Genomic DNA, 15,900 nt, shown 5'->3' with positions numbered 1-15,900 from the left:
CTCGAGGGTACACAAATGAATCGGAGTTGAGAGGGTAATGGGGCACAAAGGTGAAGAAGCAATTTGAGCTTGCTGTCTTTCAGTGAGGTTGGTTAAATGGTAATTCCCCCTCTTCCTCCTTCCTGTCCCATTAAACTCCGTTACACAATCACAAGCCCCCCCAAGTACACCCAGACTCTTCTGTTACCCAGTCAGCTTACGCAGTCACACACAAAGCTTGAGGCTCCCCTGTTCCCCACTTTTTCAGTGTCACACACTTCCAATCTCCTAGACCTTACCGGGCCAGGGTGAGGTCATGCTTGTGATACTCGAGGGCTTTGGAGTATTCTTTTAGGTAGAAGTAGGCATTTCCCAGCTGGCTGTAGATGGCACTCAGGGTCTTTAGATCCTCTGTTCCCACCTGGACAGCAGCTTCAAAGAAGGTTGTTCCCACTTTGAAGTCTCCCGCTTTGCACAACCGCTCCCCTTCCAGGGCAAGCTCCAGGCAAGAGGCTTCCATCCTGAGGGAATCCAGGAGAAGCCAAGGTCAGAAGATTCTCCTGGGATGGGGTGAGGGGGGTGTGGGGAGGGGATTTTCAGCCACTTGGCTTCCTTTCTGGGGTCCGAAATACCTTCCAAAGCGAGGCTGTCGATAGTGGCTTTGCATTGCTACCTTACCGTTGCCAATGTTGTCTGTCTCCCCCTTCTAGAATGTGAGCCCACTGTTGGGTAGGGACTGTCTCTAGATGTTGCCAACTTGTACTTCCCAAGCGCTTAGTACAGTGCTCTGCACACAGTAAGGGCTCAATAAATGGGGTTCACTGTCTTAATCTCCATTTTACAGGTGAGGTAACTGGGGCCCAGAGAAGTTAGGTGACTCTCCCAAGGTCACACAGCAGACATGTGGCAGAGCCAGGATCAGAACCCACGTCCTCTGACTCCCAGTCAGAATGAATGAATGAATTGCCCTCAATCCCACAATGAATCAATCAACCAATCATATTTATTGAGCACTTACCGTGTGCAGAGCACTGTGCTAAGTGCTTGGGAGAGTACAAAATAACAGAGTTGATAGACACATTCTCTGCCCACAATGAGCTTAAAATTTAGAGGAAGACAAGACATACATGATAAGACAAGAATTATCCCTTTGCCAATGGCTCTTGCTCATGGCCCCACAAGACAAGAGACATCCACATTCAGCTTATCCAGTTGGCCACAGTCCATATCCCACATGGGGCTCACAGTCTTAATCCCCATTTTACAGAAGAGGTAACTGAGGCATAGGAGATTGAAATGATTTGCCCAGGGTCACACAACAGAAAAATGGCAGAGCCAGGATTAGAACCAGGTCCTTCTGACACCCAGATCCATGCTCTATCCAATTGACCACACTGGTTCTGTAAGTACTACCACTACTACTACTACTGCTACTAAATACCTGCATGGGAGTGTAGAATGCTCACCCACTCCCTTGTAGCCCAGCACTTGCTTATGCAGAGGGGAGAAGTGGGCGAATTCAGCCTGGGGTCAGAAAGTTACACTGCTGGAAGAGCTGAACGTGATTCTCCCTCCAACTCTCTTATGTGAAGAGCATCTTTAACCAGACAACAGAATTCACAGAGCAGGAACATTGGGTTCTGATTGCTGCGGGAAGGGACAGAGACCTAGTTCTTGCCCTTGGGGAACTGATGGTCTGTTGGGGGTGATAAGGAAGACCCATAAACAGATGTGAAATACAGGAGCCAGAAGTAAATAGCATAAAAGATACAGAAGAGCCAGCTTCATAAATATAATTAATTTCAGAGATCTACATAAGTGCTGGGGAGAGCTGAAGTGATCACAGTGACGGAGTCTAGGAGCTAACATGGAAAAAGTTTTTTTCCTGGAAGAGGTGAGTTTTGCAGAGGGTTTCATTAGGAAGGGCCACAGGAGCAGCATCTCTGAGACAAGGAAGAAGGGAGAAAGAGACAGCAGCAAAAAGGAGGTGGCCCCAACCGCTGGCTTCCTCAACCTTGGAGAAAGATGTGACAGGCTGTGTCAGGCTGATGGAGATGTTCCCATTTCCCTGCAGCTCCGACTTCTTGCTGAGAAAGCAGAACGGCTTTATTATAGGTTCCTGAGCCAAGGCTAAGTGGCCAGATTCCTCCCTTACAACGAGAGGGACTTGAGTTGTGCCTTGGAGCTGGAGGAAGTGGTTTCCTGGCTCCCAGAAGCAGAAGAGTTCTTCCTCTCGCTTTGCCACTTACTTTCCTTGGAAAAGTTTTACCAGTGTGTCTTGCTCCTCTGGAAAGGACCTGGGAGAAAAATGGAACAGAAATCCAGTGGTCCAGAACATGTAATTAACCCAACCATAGCTAGGATGGCTCATTCCGATAGATGCCTGGAATCCTAGCCATCAAAGGGTCAGAGGACAGGTAAAGGAGGGGGACATTTGTAAAATTTTAGGGTGGTGGATTTTTTCTGTTTCCTGGAGAGTGCTTGTGGCTAGTTCCTGGCTCCTCTGTGGAGGGATCTGGCTAGTCTCCAAGGTAGTGCTTAGGGGGGAAGTGGTTCTTCTGAGCATGAGTGGGCCCTGGAGAGCATAAAACCCATAAACCTCAGAGGAGTAGGAGTAGTAACAGTGGTACGTGGAAGAGGAGGAGGAATAAAAGGAGTAGCAGTTTATTTATTGAGAGCACACTGGGTGTGATCTACTTTTCTAAGTGTTTGGCAAGTATAGAACAAGCCAGTGACACATTTCCTGCCCACAAGAAGATTAACATACCACTTGAAATGCAATCAATATAAAGAAAATTCTCTTGATAGCATATATTAAACTTGCTGCAGTACACTCACATCGTGTCAGCATCGAGCAAGTCACATAACTTCTCGATGCCTCCGTATCTTCACCTGTAACATGGTGATATTAAACCAGTTCTCCCTCCCTGGTGAGATACTGTGTCCATTCTGTTTAATGCAGTTCTTCGCAAAGTAAGTGCTTACTAATTCTAACTCTGACATACCACAGCACTCCGCACACTCAAAGACCTACTAAAATCCCACCTCCTCCAAGACTTCGTGATTATTTCCCAGCCCCCCAAGTTGTACAAACCTACTAGCCATTCCCAGCACTTATACACCTATCTATTGCTTCCCTGGTGACTACTGTAGATACAGTATGCTCTTATTTAATTACACATTCAGTTATTGCCTTTGATTATTCTCTTTGTAAGTTTTTTTCCTATCTGTCTCTCCCATTAGCTTCTAAGCTCCTTGTAGGCAAAGAGTGTGCCATATGTTTGTTTTGTTCTTCCCAAGTGGTTAGTACAGTCAGATCAACGTTGGGAACAGTGCTTGGCACATAGTAAGTGCTTAACAAATGCCATCATTATTATTATTGCTCCCCGTGGGGCCTCAGTGGTGCTTTTTTTTAACTACTACTACTACTACTACTGCTGCTACCCCGAAGAGGCTGGTGAAAATCTAGCTGTTTCTCTAAGGAAGGTACAGAAGTTGGCAATCTCTGCTTCTGAATGATCACTTGCTTATGTGCTGCTGCTTAGTGGAAGTGTGAATTCTTTTCAGTTATGTAGAGACTGGCTGCAGCCACTCAAATAATATTTACTATAAGTTTTCCTCAGAAAACATCTGCAACTGCTTGAGATATATGACCCGCTAACCAATGTGTGCATAAACAGACCACACTCACATGTCTGCATGCATATACACACACACACACACACAGTTTTTCCAGTTTCCTGTCCCGTTGTTGAGTTTCTAAATCTTAAAGCTGGTTCCAGTTGAAGCAACTGAGAGGATTGGGAGCTAACTGCCCCAGGGTAGAATAATCTCGGGTCTGTGATGTCCTGAGTGCAACAAAGAGCAGATTCTTTCTCTCCTGTCAGAGTTAGGAAGCCTTGGATCCCTGCGTGGGTGGCAGCAGATTCCACAGATTCCAATGGAGGTGCAGGGTGGCGAGGCTTAGCAGGAGGAGGAAGGGGGCACGGAAAGCAGAGAGCTGCCGGCCTGTCTGCCAAGGGTTCTGCTTTGCCCGGGGTTTCCAGTCAGAGAGATGTGACTTTGATCATCAAAGACTTGGCAGAGGAAAGACCCGGATCAGACCAGGGCAGCTCTCTGAATGAGAGGAGCATCATTGTGCAGCTCTGGGTTTTCAGTGAGGGCACACTGGGCACAGTGGGGGCACACTGGACCTGGAGGAACGCCGGTGGCAGCTTCTGTCTCCCCACTGGACATACCATCGCTGGTGCCTTTGACCAGCTGGGGAGCTATGGACACCGCACAACCGAGCATCTGGATGATGGGGGAAGGACCAGGGGACGTGAAAGAGATGCCTTGGTTATTTCCTAAAGTTCTCCAGTGCTTTCAGCCCATGGAAACCCACACCTCTCTGGCCGCTTATTCTGTCTCTTTCACCAGTGCCCCCTGCCTCCCACCCCCTAACTGTGGAAGTTCCTCAAGGCTCAGTTCTGGGCCCCCTTCTGTTTTCCACCTACACCTAGCCCCTTGAAGAACTCATCTGCTGTCAAAGCTTTAACTATCATCTCAACTATCCAACTTCTCTCCTTCTCTGCAGCACATCTCTTCTTGGATGTCCCACCAACACCTCAAAAGTAACATGTCCAAAACAGAACTCCTCCTCTTCCCAGCCAAACCCTCTCATCCCAGCCCACTTTCCTGTCACTGTAGACAATACCCCCATCCTCATAATCTTGGCATTATTCTCAACTCATAGCTTCCATTTAATCCACCTATTCAGTTTCTCATCAAATCCTGTTGGCTCCACTTTACCATTGCTAGAATCCACCCCTTCCTCTCTATTCAAACCGCTACCACACCGATCCAACCACTCATCACGTCCCAGCTCGGTTCCTACATCAGCTCCCTAGCTGACCTCCCCTCCTCCTGTCTCTCTTCATTCCAGTCCATACTTCACTCTGCTGCCTGGATCATTTTTCTACAAAAAAAGTCAGTACAGGTCTTCCCAATACTCAAAACCCTCCAATGGTTGCCCATCTATCTCCGCATGAAACAGAAACTCTTTACCTTTGGTTTTAGGGCACTGAATCAGCTCTCTGCCTTCACCTGATCTCACTAACATCCTACTACAACCTAATACCTACCTATAACCTAACGCCTACTGAATTTCAACTTCGTCTTTCTCAAAGATGAGCTCTTGATCACGTATTTTTGGCTTGGGATGCCCTTCCCCTTCATATCTGACCGACCACAACTCTTTCCATCTTCAAGCCCTACTAAAATAACATCTCCTCCAAGAAGCCTTCCCTAACTAACCTCTCATTGCCCTCCTGCCACCCCAACTTGCCCTCCCTTCTGTGTCACCTGAGCATTTGGGTCTGTATCCCTTAAGCACTTGATATTTACCACCTCCTCAGACCCACAGCCCTCTGAAACTTTCTCTAGCTGAAATTAATTTTCATAAATCATGTGTTATAAATTATTTATATTAACGTCTTTCTCCCCTTCTAGATTCTAAGCTTTTTAATTTTTTTAATGGCATTTGTTAAGCGCTTACTCTGTGCCAGGCACTGACTGTATTCAACGCTGGGGCAGATACAAGCTAATCAGGTTGGACACAGTCCTTTGTACCACATGAGGTTCACAGCCTTAATTCTCATTTTACAGATGAGGTAACTGAGGCAGGGAGAAATTAAGTAACTTGTCCAAGCATCAGACAAGTAGTGGAATGGGGATTGGAACCCAGGTCCTTTTGACTGCCTTGTTGTGGTCTGGGGTCATGCCTACCATCTCTATTGTATTATAGTCTCTCAAATGCTTAGTACAGTGCTCTGCACACAGTAAACACTCAATATATACAACTGATGGATTGACTGACTGACTTGTCCACCAAGACCATGGTAAAATCCCACTTCCTTTCCCTTGCCCTCCTCTTCCCATCACTGACCTTTGAATCTCCCAACTCTCCAATGACAGTTTGCAGGAAACCAGAGTGCCTCAATCTGGTGCTCATATCTCAGAAGAGCTGAGTGTGCGTGTGTGTGTTCATGCGTGCATTTATGTGTATGTGTATTTGTATATGTATGTGAGTGCAGAAATGTGTTTCCTGAACAAGCCAAACCACACCTCAGCTCTTCTCTGAAACAGTGCACGTAACCTAAAAGTGTAAAGGAGGAGTGGTGAGGGAGGTGGTGGAGGATTCAGCATTTTACCACCATATCTGAGATTTTAATCTCTAAATTTGGAAGAGACTGTCTCCATTTCTGGGCAGAATTGCTCAAGATTTCAGGTAGAACAGATGCTTCTCCTATATTTGTATTCCTTGGTGAACTTGAATTCAGCATGCTTCTCTCTCTGTGAATAAGAGGCAGTGGTGGTGAGTATGATTCCGTATTTAGAGGTATATAGAATAGGAGCATATAAAACAATAGCTGCTAACCTCTCTCCCCTATTATATGTAGGTCCCCAAATGCAGGAACCCTGTCACTAACTCCCCAAAGATCCTAGAAATAATCCCCACATCCAAAACACAGATTGCCTGACTGTTTTTATTTTCTTATCGAATTTGTTTAGTGCTTACTGTATGTCAAACACTGTTCTAAATGCTGGGGTAGATATAAGTTAATTAGATTGGACACAATCCCTGTCCCACATGGGGCTCAAAGTCTAAGTAGGAGGGAGAACAGGAGAACTGTGGCACAGAGAAGTTTGACGTGCACAAGATCACGCAGCCAGCAATTGGCAGAACCAGGATTAGAACCCAGGTCTTCCGACTCCTGGGCCCGTGCTTTTCCTACTTAGGCCATTCCTCTCAGATCAGGGTCCCTCATCCCTCCAAAAGTAGTTGGTTGAGATAACAGCCGCGAGACCAAAGTGCATGTTGGACCCAAACAACCTGCTTTGAAGACCTGTGGGTAAAGTAATTCCTCACTCTCTATTGCAATTTCACCTTCCCGCCCCCAAGGGTAAAGAGAAAGTGAAACCAAGAAAGGAAGTCCACAGCTGCATCTATTTCCCACACTCAGATGACAGGAACAAGCACATCACATGTTACAAGAATGATGATGATGATGGCATTTGTTAAGCACTTACTATGTGGAAAGCACTGTTCTAAGCGCTGGGGAGGATACAAGGGGATCAGGTTGTCCCAAGTGGGGCTCACAGTTTTAATCCCCATTTTCCAGATGAGGTAACTGAGGCTCAGAGAAGTTAAGTGACTTGCCCAAGGTCACACAATGGACATGTGAGGGAGCCGGGATTCGAACCCATGACCTCTGACTCCAAAGCCCGTGCTCTTTCCATTGAGCCAAGAATCCCATGACACGTGCAACCTATGGTTTATCCCAGAATAATAAATTCCAGCCACTCTCAATAAATCAATTCCCTTCCTGCCCTCTCCACCCCTCTCCCTGCTCCTTTACTGCTCCTCCCAGTTTCCAGCAGTTTTCCTGCCCCAGCATCGCACCTTCAACTCGGCCCTCCCGGTCTTTCCCTGCCACAATTGAGTATCTTTCTTTCTCCTGGTAAACTAGTGGCACTCACATCACCACCATACAAGCTTCCCACGTGGCACCCCAGTTCCTCTCCCTGCTTGTAACCCAAACCCTCAGGCCCAACCAGGGAAATGGGGATGGGGCAGACTGGGGCAAGATGGGGGCCCCATCTGTTGCTGCTGGCAGAGCTGGCAGTGCCGTTGCACAGAGTCCCCTGTCATCTTCTCCACCTCTTTCCAGCTTGTTACCGACAGCTGGGCATAGGCAGGCAGTGACCTACTACCCAGGCAGCGGGAGGGAAAGGAGAGGGGATGCACGGTGGTTCTGGCATTTCTGGAAGTTCAAACAACAGCAACAACAAAATAGGAGAGTGTGGGTGGAAGGGCACTGGAGAGATAGGGGAGGATGGAGCTGAGTTCAGGGCCCGGTGGGCAGGAAAATGGCTAGGAACAAGGGAGGGAGCAACATGACCTAGGAGAAAGAGCAAGCAAGAAAGAGCAAGCAAGGGAGTCACAGGACCTAGGCTCTAATCCCGGCTCTTTACTTGCCCACTCTGTGACCATGGGCAAGTCACCTAACTTCTCTGCGCCTCAGTATTCTCAACCGTAAAATGAGAATTCAACGTCTGCTCTCCCTCCTACTTAGACTGCGAGTCCCATGTGGGACGGCGATTGGTCTGGCTTGATTATCTTGTAATATTTCAACATTTATTATGCACTTACTGTGCGCTGAGCACTGTACTAAATTCTGGAAGAGAATATAGAGATGGGAGTTAGACATGGTCCCTGTCCTTCAGGGGGCTCACAGTCTAAGAAAGTTGTCTCCAGTGTTGTTAGCCGACAGGGGAAGCAGCAATATCCTTAAGTCTTAGGTATGGCTGTTTTCTACCACTTAATAATAATTGTGGTATTTATTGTCAAAATTAGAACCCAGATCCTCTGACTCCCAGGCCTGTGCTCTACCCACTGGGCCATGCTGGGAAGAGGGAAGAGCAGGAAGGGAAGGATTTACAGCATGACTGTGTCTTATTGCCAAGCGCTTAGTACAGTGCTCTGCACACAGTAAGCGCTCAATAAATACGATTGATTGATTATTGCGCTCGACTGTGAGGTCAGGTTTGGTTCTGAAATGGGATTTCCCTAATCACACGTAAACCCACAGAAGAACATAATCCAAGATCAAACCATATCCAATACCACCATGTTTTCGAGGAACGGAATCTGATTCTACCACGGGTACCCCTGCATTTTTGCCTCCTACTCTAGTTGAATCAGAATCGTGAAGTGTTCACCCTGACCTGGGACTGGGATAAAGGTGGAATAACCACAAAACTATCTGATAAGGCCTTTTTTAGCCTTCTCCTCCCCTTCCAATACTAACAGCAATCTGACTTCTTTTGTACAAAAGGCTTTTCCATCAACTCTGTTTCATTTCACTTGATTTGACATGGAGGGTTGCTGCAAATTACCAACCCTACTTTACACTTTCATTTTGAAGAGATGGAGGGAGGGGGCAGGCTAGATTGCACTGAAGCATGTTTGCAAGGGAGAAATTTAACACTAAATCCTTGAACCCTTTCCATAAATGATTAAAGGAACTTTTAGTGGATATGAGAAAACCTAAAGGGATAGGAAGAGATGTTCTTCTGTTTTGCAGGCATCAGGCCTGGTTTCACATGCACAGAGCTTCCCCCAAGTCCTTTGAGGTGTTTTTTGTGGTGAAGCATCCAACCTCAGTTTCCCTGTGAAAAACACTGTTTGGGCTTTCCCATAGTGCTTACTATTCATTCATTCATTCAATCATATTTATAGAGTGCTTACTGTGTGCAGAGCACTGTACTAAGCGCTTGGGAAGTATAAGTTGGCAACATATAGAGACGGTCCCTACCCAACAAAGGGCTCACAGTGTAGAATTGGGAGAATGAGCCAGGCACTGTACTAAGAGATAGGGTAGATACAAAATAATCAGGTTGATCACAGTCCCTGTCCGACATGGGGCTCACAGTCTACGTTGGAGGGAGAAGGATTTAATTCCCATTCCAATTTTACAGATGAGATAATCAGTCAATCAATTGACTGTATTTATTCAATCAGTTTTCCTTACTGAACACTTAATGTGTGGAGGACTTTACCAAGAACCTGGAAGAATGCAATATAACAGAGCTGGAAGCCACGTTCCCTGCCCACTGGGGGCTTATGGTCTAGAAGGGGGGTAACTGAGGCACAGAGAAGTTAAGTGACTTGCCCAAGATAAAACAACAGGTAAGTGGCATTGCTGGGATGGGAATCCAGGACCTTTGACTCTCATGCCCAGATTTTTTTCCATTAGGCTGCAGGGAGGTATACAAAAGCAGAGGCTTTGCCAGGTGTATCTTCAGCCTGAAGCTTGCAGTGATGTCAGAGCACAATTAATGTTTAATCCCCCAAACCCACAACATGTCCAAGTTGTCTCTTCTCAAGACCCCACCTCCATCCACAACTGGGCTTCTCCTTGTCCCTCTCTTTCTGAGCTTTTCCCAGCTCTCCCTCTGGATTGTGTTTCTTTATTCATTCATTCAATCATATTTATTGAGCGCTTACTGTGTGCAGAGCACTGTACTAAGTGCTTGGGAAGTACAAGTCGGCAACATATAGAGACAGTCCCTACCCAACAACGGTCTCACAGTCTAGAAGGGGGAGACAGACAACTAAACAAAACATGTAGACAGGTGTCAAAATCGGCAGAACAAATAGAATTATAGCTATATGAACATCATTACCAAAACAAATAGAACAGTAAATATTTACAAGTAAAATAAATAGAGTAATAAATCTGTACAAATATATACAAGTGCTGTGGGGAGGGGAAGGAGGTAGGGCGGGGGGATGGGGAGGTGGAGGGGAAAAAGGGGCTCAGTCTGGGAAGGCCTCCTGGAGGAGGTGAGCTCTCAGTAGGGCTTTGAAGGGAGGAAGAGAGCTAGCTTGGCGGATGTGTGGAGGGAGGGCATTCTGGACCAGGGGAAGGATGTGGGCCGGGGGCTGACAGCGGGACAGGCGAGAATGAGGCACAGTGAGGAGGTTAGCGGCAGAGGAGCGAAGGGTGTGGGCTGGGCTGGAGAAGGAAAGAAGGGAGGTGAGGTAGGAGGGAGCGAGGTGATGGAGAGTCTTGAAGCAGAGAGTGAGGAGTTTTTGCTTGATTTGTAGGTTGACAGGCAGCCACTGGAGATTTTTGAGGAGGGGAGTAACATGCCCAGAGCGTTTCTGTACAAAGATCCACCACTCGCGGATCCGGGCAGCAGAGTGAAATATAGACTGAAGTGGGGAGAGACAGGAGGATAGGAGATCAGAGAGGAGGCTGATGCAGTAATCCAGTTGGGATAGGATGAGAGGTTGAACCAGCAAGGTAGCGGTTTGAATGGAGAGGAAAGGACAGATCTTGGCAGTGTTGCGGAGGTGAGACTGGCAGGTTTTGGTGACGGATTGGATGTGAGGGGGTGAACGAGAGGGCAGAGTTGAGGATAACACCAAGGTTGTGGGCTTGTGAGATGGGAAGGATGGTAGTGCCATCTACAGTGACGGGAAAGTCAGGGAGAGGGCAGGGCTTGGGAGGAAAGATAAGGAGTTCAGTCTTGGACATATTGAGTTTTAGATGGTGGGCAGACATCCAGATGGAGATATCCTGAAGGCAGGAGGAGATACGAGCTTGGAGGGAGGGAGAGAGAGCAGGAGCAGAGATATAGATTTGGTTGTCATCAGCATAGAGATGATAGTTGAAGCCATGGGAACAAATGAGTTCACCAAGGGAGTGAGTGTAGATAGAGAACATAAGGGGACCAAGAACTGACCCTTGAGGAACCCCTATGGTAAAGGGATGGGAGTGGGAGGAGAAGCCCGCAAAGCAGACTGAGAATGAATGGCCGGAGAGATAAGAGGAGAACCAGGAGAGGATGGAGTCTGTGAAGCCGAGGTTGGATAGCTTGTTGAGGAGAAAGGGGTGATCCACAGTATCGAAGGTAGCTGAGAGGTCGAGGAGGATTAGGATAGAGTAGGAGCCATTGGATTTGGCAAGAAGGGGGTCATTGGTGACTTTTGAGAGGACAGTTTTGGCGGAGTGTAGGGGATGGAAGCCAGATATCTCTGGGAAGGGAAATGTGGACTGCAGCAGCAAAAGCCTCTCTCTCTCTCTCTAACACACACACACCCCCCCATCGTAGTAATCGGTGAGACGCAGGGGTTTCCATGGCGACATTTGTGTTTCACACTGCCTTCCCGCTGACCCAGCCCAGACTCTTCAATGGGGATTTTAAATTAAAATCTGTTTGTCCTTGAACTTGCTACCTTCACATAGAATGTCTGACTTTCCTGACATCATTCCTCAGGTTGTCCCCTAAACTTTCAATAGGAAACACCCCGACAAGAAGAGTATGTGGAGGAGGACCCTTGACAGGAACACTTCCTACCAAACACAAGATGCTAGAGTGGAAGCTCCTTGTGGGCAGGGAATGCATAACTTTGTTATTCTGTGATCCCCAACTGCCTAGTCCAGTGCACGGCATTGAGTGAGATAGTGGCCTAATGGATAGAGCACAGGCCTGGGAGTTAGAAAGACCTAGGTTCTAATCCCAACTCTGCTGCTTCTCTGCTATTGTGACCTTGGACAAGTCATTTCACTTCTCTGTGCCTCTGTCACCTCATCTGTAAATTGGGGATTAAGACTGTGAGTCCCACATGAGATAGGGACTGTGTCCAACCTGATTACCTTGTATCTACCCCAGCACTTAGCACAGTGCGTGGCACATAGTAAGCACTTTACAAATACCATTAAATTAAAAAAAGCGGGTGCTCAATAAATGTTACTATTACTACCAGCAGTAAGATCTGCTTCTCCTGCCTGCCTTCTGTCAGGGTGGAGACAGAAAGTCCAGCCTCGACATGTTCTGTGTTCCAAGGCCATTTGCCTAGCAGTTTGGCCACTTTTATGTGTCCAATGACCATTGGGTTTGCCCTCTGGTCTGTAGTGAGGGAGCCCAAACAGTTTAGGAAAAGGCGGCGTGGCTCAATGGAAAGAGTCCGGGCTTGGGAGTCAGAGGTCGTGGGTTCTAATCCCGGCTCCGCCACTTGTCAGCTGGGTGACTTTGGGCAAGTCACTTAACTTCTCTGGGCCTCAAACCCCTCATCTGGAAAACAGGGATGAAGACCGGGAGCCCCACGTGGGACAACCTGATCGACTTGTATCCTCCCCAGCTCTTAGAACAGTGCTCTGCACATAGTAAGTGCTTAACAGATGCCATTATTATTTATTATTATTATTATTATTATTATTACCAGTACCATTACTCCTACTACAAACACTACTATAACTCTATGGTCGGTGAAGTTATCATTTCTTCATACTGAAAGTCCCTGGGTTCCACCAGGGAGCTGAGATTCCTTTTTCCCTGAGAAGAGAGGGGCCAACCCAGGGTGGTAGAATGAAAGAATGTCTGTGTGATTGGTAAAAGGACAGACTGGTGGGGACACACCTGGGCCTGAAAGTGTGGCAGAAGTAAGCTACTTGTCGACGGGAACATGCCTTCCAACTCTAGTATATTGTGCTCTCCCAAGCCCTTAACACAGTGTTCTGCACATTGGAAATGCACAATACTTAATGTATCCCCACAGTACTTGCGTACATATCTGTAATTTATTTATATTAATGTCTACCTGCCTTCTAGACTGTTTATTGTTGTACTCTCCCAAGCACTTAGTACAGTGCTCTGCACACAGTAAGCACTCAATAAATACGATTGACTGACTGACAATAAATACCATTGATTGATTGATTGAGGAATCCAGGTCAAAATCCAGTTGTTTTTGAACACCAATCTCCAGAGTAGGGAGGGGGTTATGAGGGGGATGACAGACAGAGCGGTCCCCCCATTAAACTAAAACAGAATTTGAGTAAATGTATAAAAGCCTCGTCCGTTTCCTGCCTTTCCTGTCCCCAGAGTGGGCCGGTGACTTGATGATACCTAATCACTCTCAGCTTTCACTCCACCCAGAGACTTAGCCACCACTCTTGTTGAAGAGGGCGAGTGGTTACTAATTATGGTATTTGTTCAGTGCTTACTGTGTGCCAGGCACTGTACTAAGTGCTAGGGTAGTTACAGTATAATCAGTTTGGACAAAGTCCCTATCTCTCATGGGGCTCGCTGTTTTAATCCCATTTTACCAATGAGGAAACTGAAGCCCAGTAAAGTGAAGTGACTTGCCTACTGTCGCACAGCAGGTGAGTGGTGGATCCAGGATGAGAACCCAGGTCTTCTAACTCCCAGACCCACGATCTTTCCATTAGACCTTTAAGTGCAGAAACCTCTGCGTGCAGAAGTTTGAAAACCTAGGATGGGGAAGGGCTAAATAATGTAGTCCTGTCTGGGGCTCAGGCACTGACTGCATGGCTTTTTCTGCCCTGACAGGGCCCCCTCAGGGACATACCTCTTTTTCTGTCCATGGTGCATCTTCTGCACATACATCCATAGCTCGAGGCCCACGGGGAGCAGGAGGGGGCGCGGCCTGAGGCTGCAGTAAACGATTTTGCCTGCCCCCTTTTTGGGCCTACTCTTGCCCGTAGAATGGCCCTCTGGAGCTCCCAAAGGCATCTTCTCTCCCAGCAGGGGTAGTTTCCCCGATTTTCAGGGAGATCAACACACTCTGACTTTCCTTTAGTTTAGATTGAAGAGGAATCCTTGGGCTGTTTGCTTGCCTAGACTCAGGAGGGAAGTGATTTCCCCTCCATCTGCCCAAGAAAATGCATCCCACAGGAAACAAAACCCCAATCCTCTGGAACAGCGGAAGAGCAGCAAGGCAAAATGTGGTTCCTAAGTTCATGTCTTTCCTTGTGTTCTGTAGGCAAAGCCACTGCCCAAGGACGGTGCTGGCTGCCAGATTCTTGTAGGGCAAGGCACAGCTGAGTAAGCATCTTGGTAAAAACAAGTCAAGAACAAGAAATCCACTGGCTCTGGCTCCCAGCCCCAGGCTCAGCAGTGTCTGGAGGGCACAGATTCCCTCCGTGGTGTTGGCTTGAAGTCACAGCTGGTTCCAAATGTCAGAGTGAGCAGTCTAGCTAGTTCACCTGTGACCCTGATGTCTTCCATTGTCCGTGGCACCCACCGTTTGGGTGCCTTGCCCCCGGGGGCAGTGGATCTAGAAGAACACGGATAGCTTAGAAGTTTTCTCCCTTGGAAAAAGCGTGGAGAGTTGGGGATTGCAAATGGCAAAGCAGAGGTTCCCCCGTTTATGCTCTCCGGAAGGTCTCCTTAAGATGACTGGGTATCTTGCGTCTCTCCCGGTCATGATCTTTGGAAGGCAAGCAGGGTCTGGCTGGCCATGCCTGCATCTCTGGCCACTTTCCTAAAAGTCAAAGCCGTTTCCTTGAATTGGACTCCCACCACCCCGGTACGTCGATCAGCTCTGCTTGACGTCTCTCTTCAGCAGGCACCCTCTTCGAGTTTCCCTTGGAGGAGTGGGCGGAGCAGTGGGGCTCACCCAGACTGGAACCATTTACTGCTGGATTAATGTAGGATCAGGGCACACTCAATCCCTCTGAGCCCAGGTCACTGAAATCCATCCAGTGACAGAGCAGATTGGCCACAGGCAGCAGATGGTGCCTTTAGGAGGATGAATTCACTTGACCCAGTTTAGATCCATTTGGTGGACACATGGGCCTGTGGGGTCTCAGACCAAACACTTCCATGGGACACTCTTTCTCTCTCTCTTTCTCTCTTCCTTGTCTCTCCTCTCTTTCTTGTGGTATTTGTTAAGCCCTTACTATGTGTCAAACACTGTTCTAAACACTGGGGTAGGTACATGTTCATTAGGTTGGACACATCCCCTGTCCTACAGTCTAAATAGGAGGAGGAACAGATATTTAATCCCCATTTTACCATTGAAGAAACTGAGGCACAGAGGACTGAAGTGACTTGACCAAGGTCATACAGCAAGCAATTGGCAGTTGGGATTAGAATACAGATTCTCCGACTCCCAGGCCATGCTTCTCCCCTCTCTCTCTCTCTCTCTCTCTCTCTCTCTCTCTCTCTCTCTCCTCTCTGTCTCTGTCTCTCTGTCCCTACTGTGGCTCTCTTGGACTGGACTGCAGCCTCCTCTCCCCGAATGTGTCTGCTCCAGACAGCGGCTCATTATCCAGGTGCATCTGGCAGCTCCGCCACCTCCCTGGAAGCCAGTCACGGTCAAAGCAGACTCAAGGCCTCTCCGGGGTTGAACGAAGCTTTCCACTTCAGCCACAGCTCTGTGACACCAATTAAAACCCACTCACTCATCACAAGCCACAAGGAGGATGAATCTCCCGCAGGACCTAGGGGAACCTGGGTTGGTTCTTATCCACAGCACTCGTGTACAAGTCTATACTTTAGAGAAGCAGCGTGACTCAGTGGAAAGAGCACGGGCTTGGGAGCCAGAGGTCATGGGTTCTAATC

General features: G+C 47.7%; 1 protein-coding gene across 1 annotated transcript in view; it reads right to left on the bottom strand.

The window, feature by feature from the left end:
- The window catches only part of GPSM1 (G protein signaling modulator 1), a 151,653-nt gene that overhangs the window by 92,386 nt on the left and 43,367 nt on the right, over positions 1–15,900 (bottom strand). Inside the window, exon 2 of the mRNA XM_038745804.1 lies at positions 279–500. Coding sequence (XP_038601732.1) covers positions 279–500 — 222 coding nt within the window. The remainder of the gene's footprint in view (positions 1–278; positions 501–15,900) is intronic.

Source organism: Tachyglossus aculeatus, chromosome 4 (genome assembly GCF_015852505.1).
Source record: "Tachyglossus aculeatus isolate mTacAcu1 chromosome 4, mTacAcu1.pri, whole genome shotgun sequence".
In the NCBI taxonomy this organism is placed as follows: domain Eukaryota; kingdom Metazoa; phylum Chordata; class Mammalia; order Monotremata; family Tachyglossidae; genus Tachyglossus; species Tachyglossus aculeatus.
Note: the sequence above shows the minus strand (reverse complement) of the source record. Positions and strands in the feature narration are given on the sequence as shown.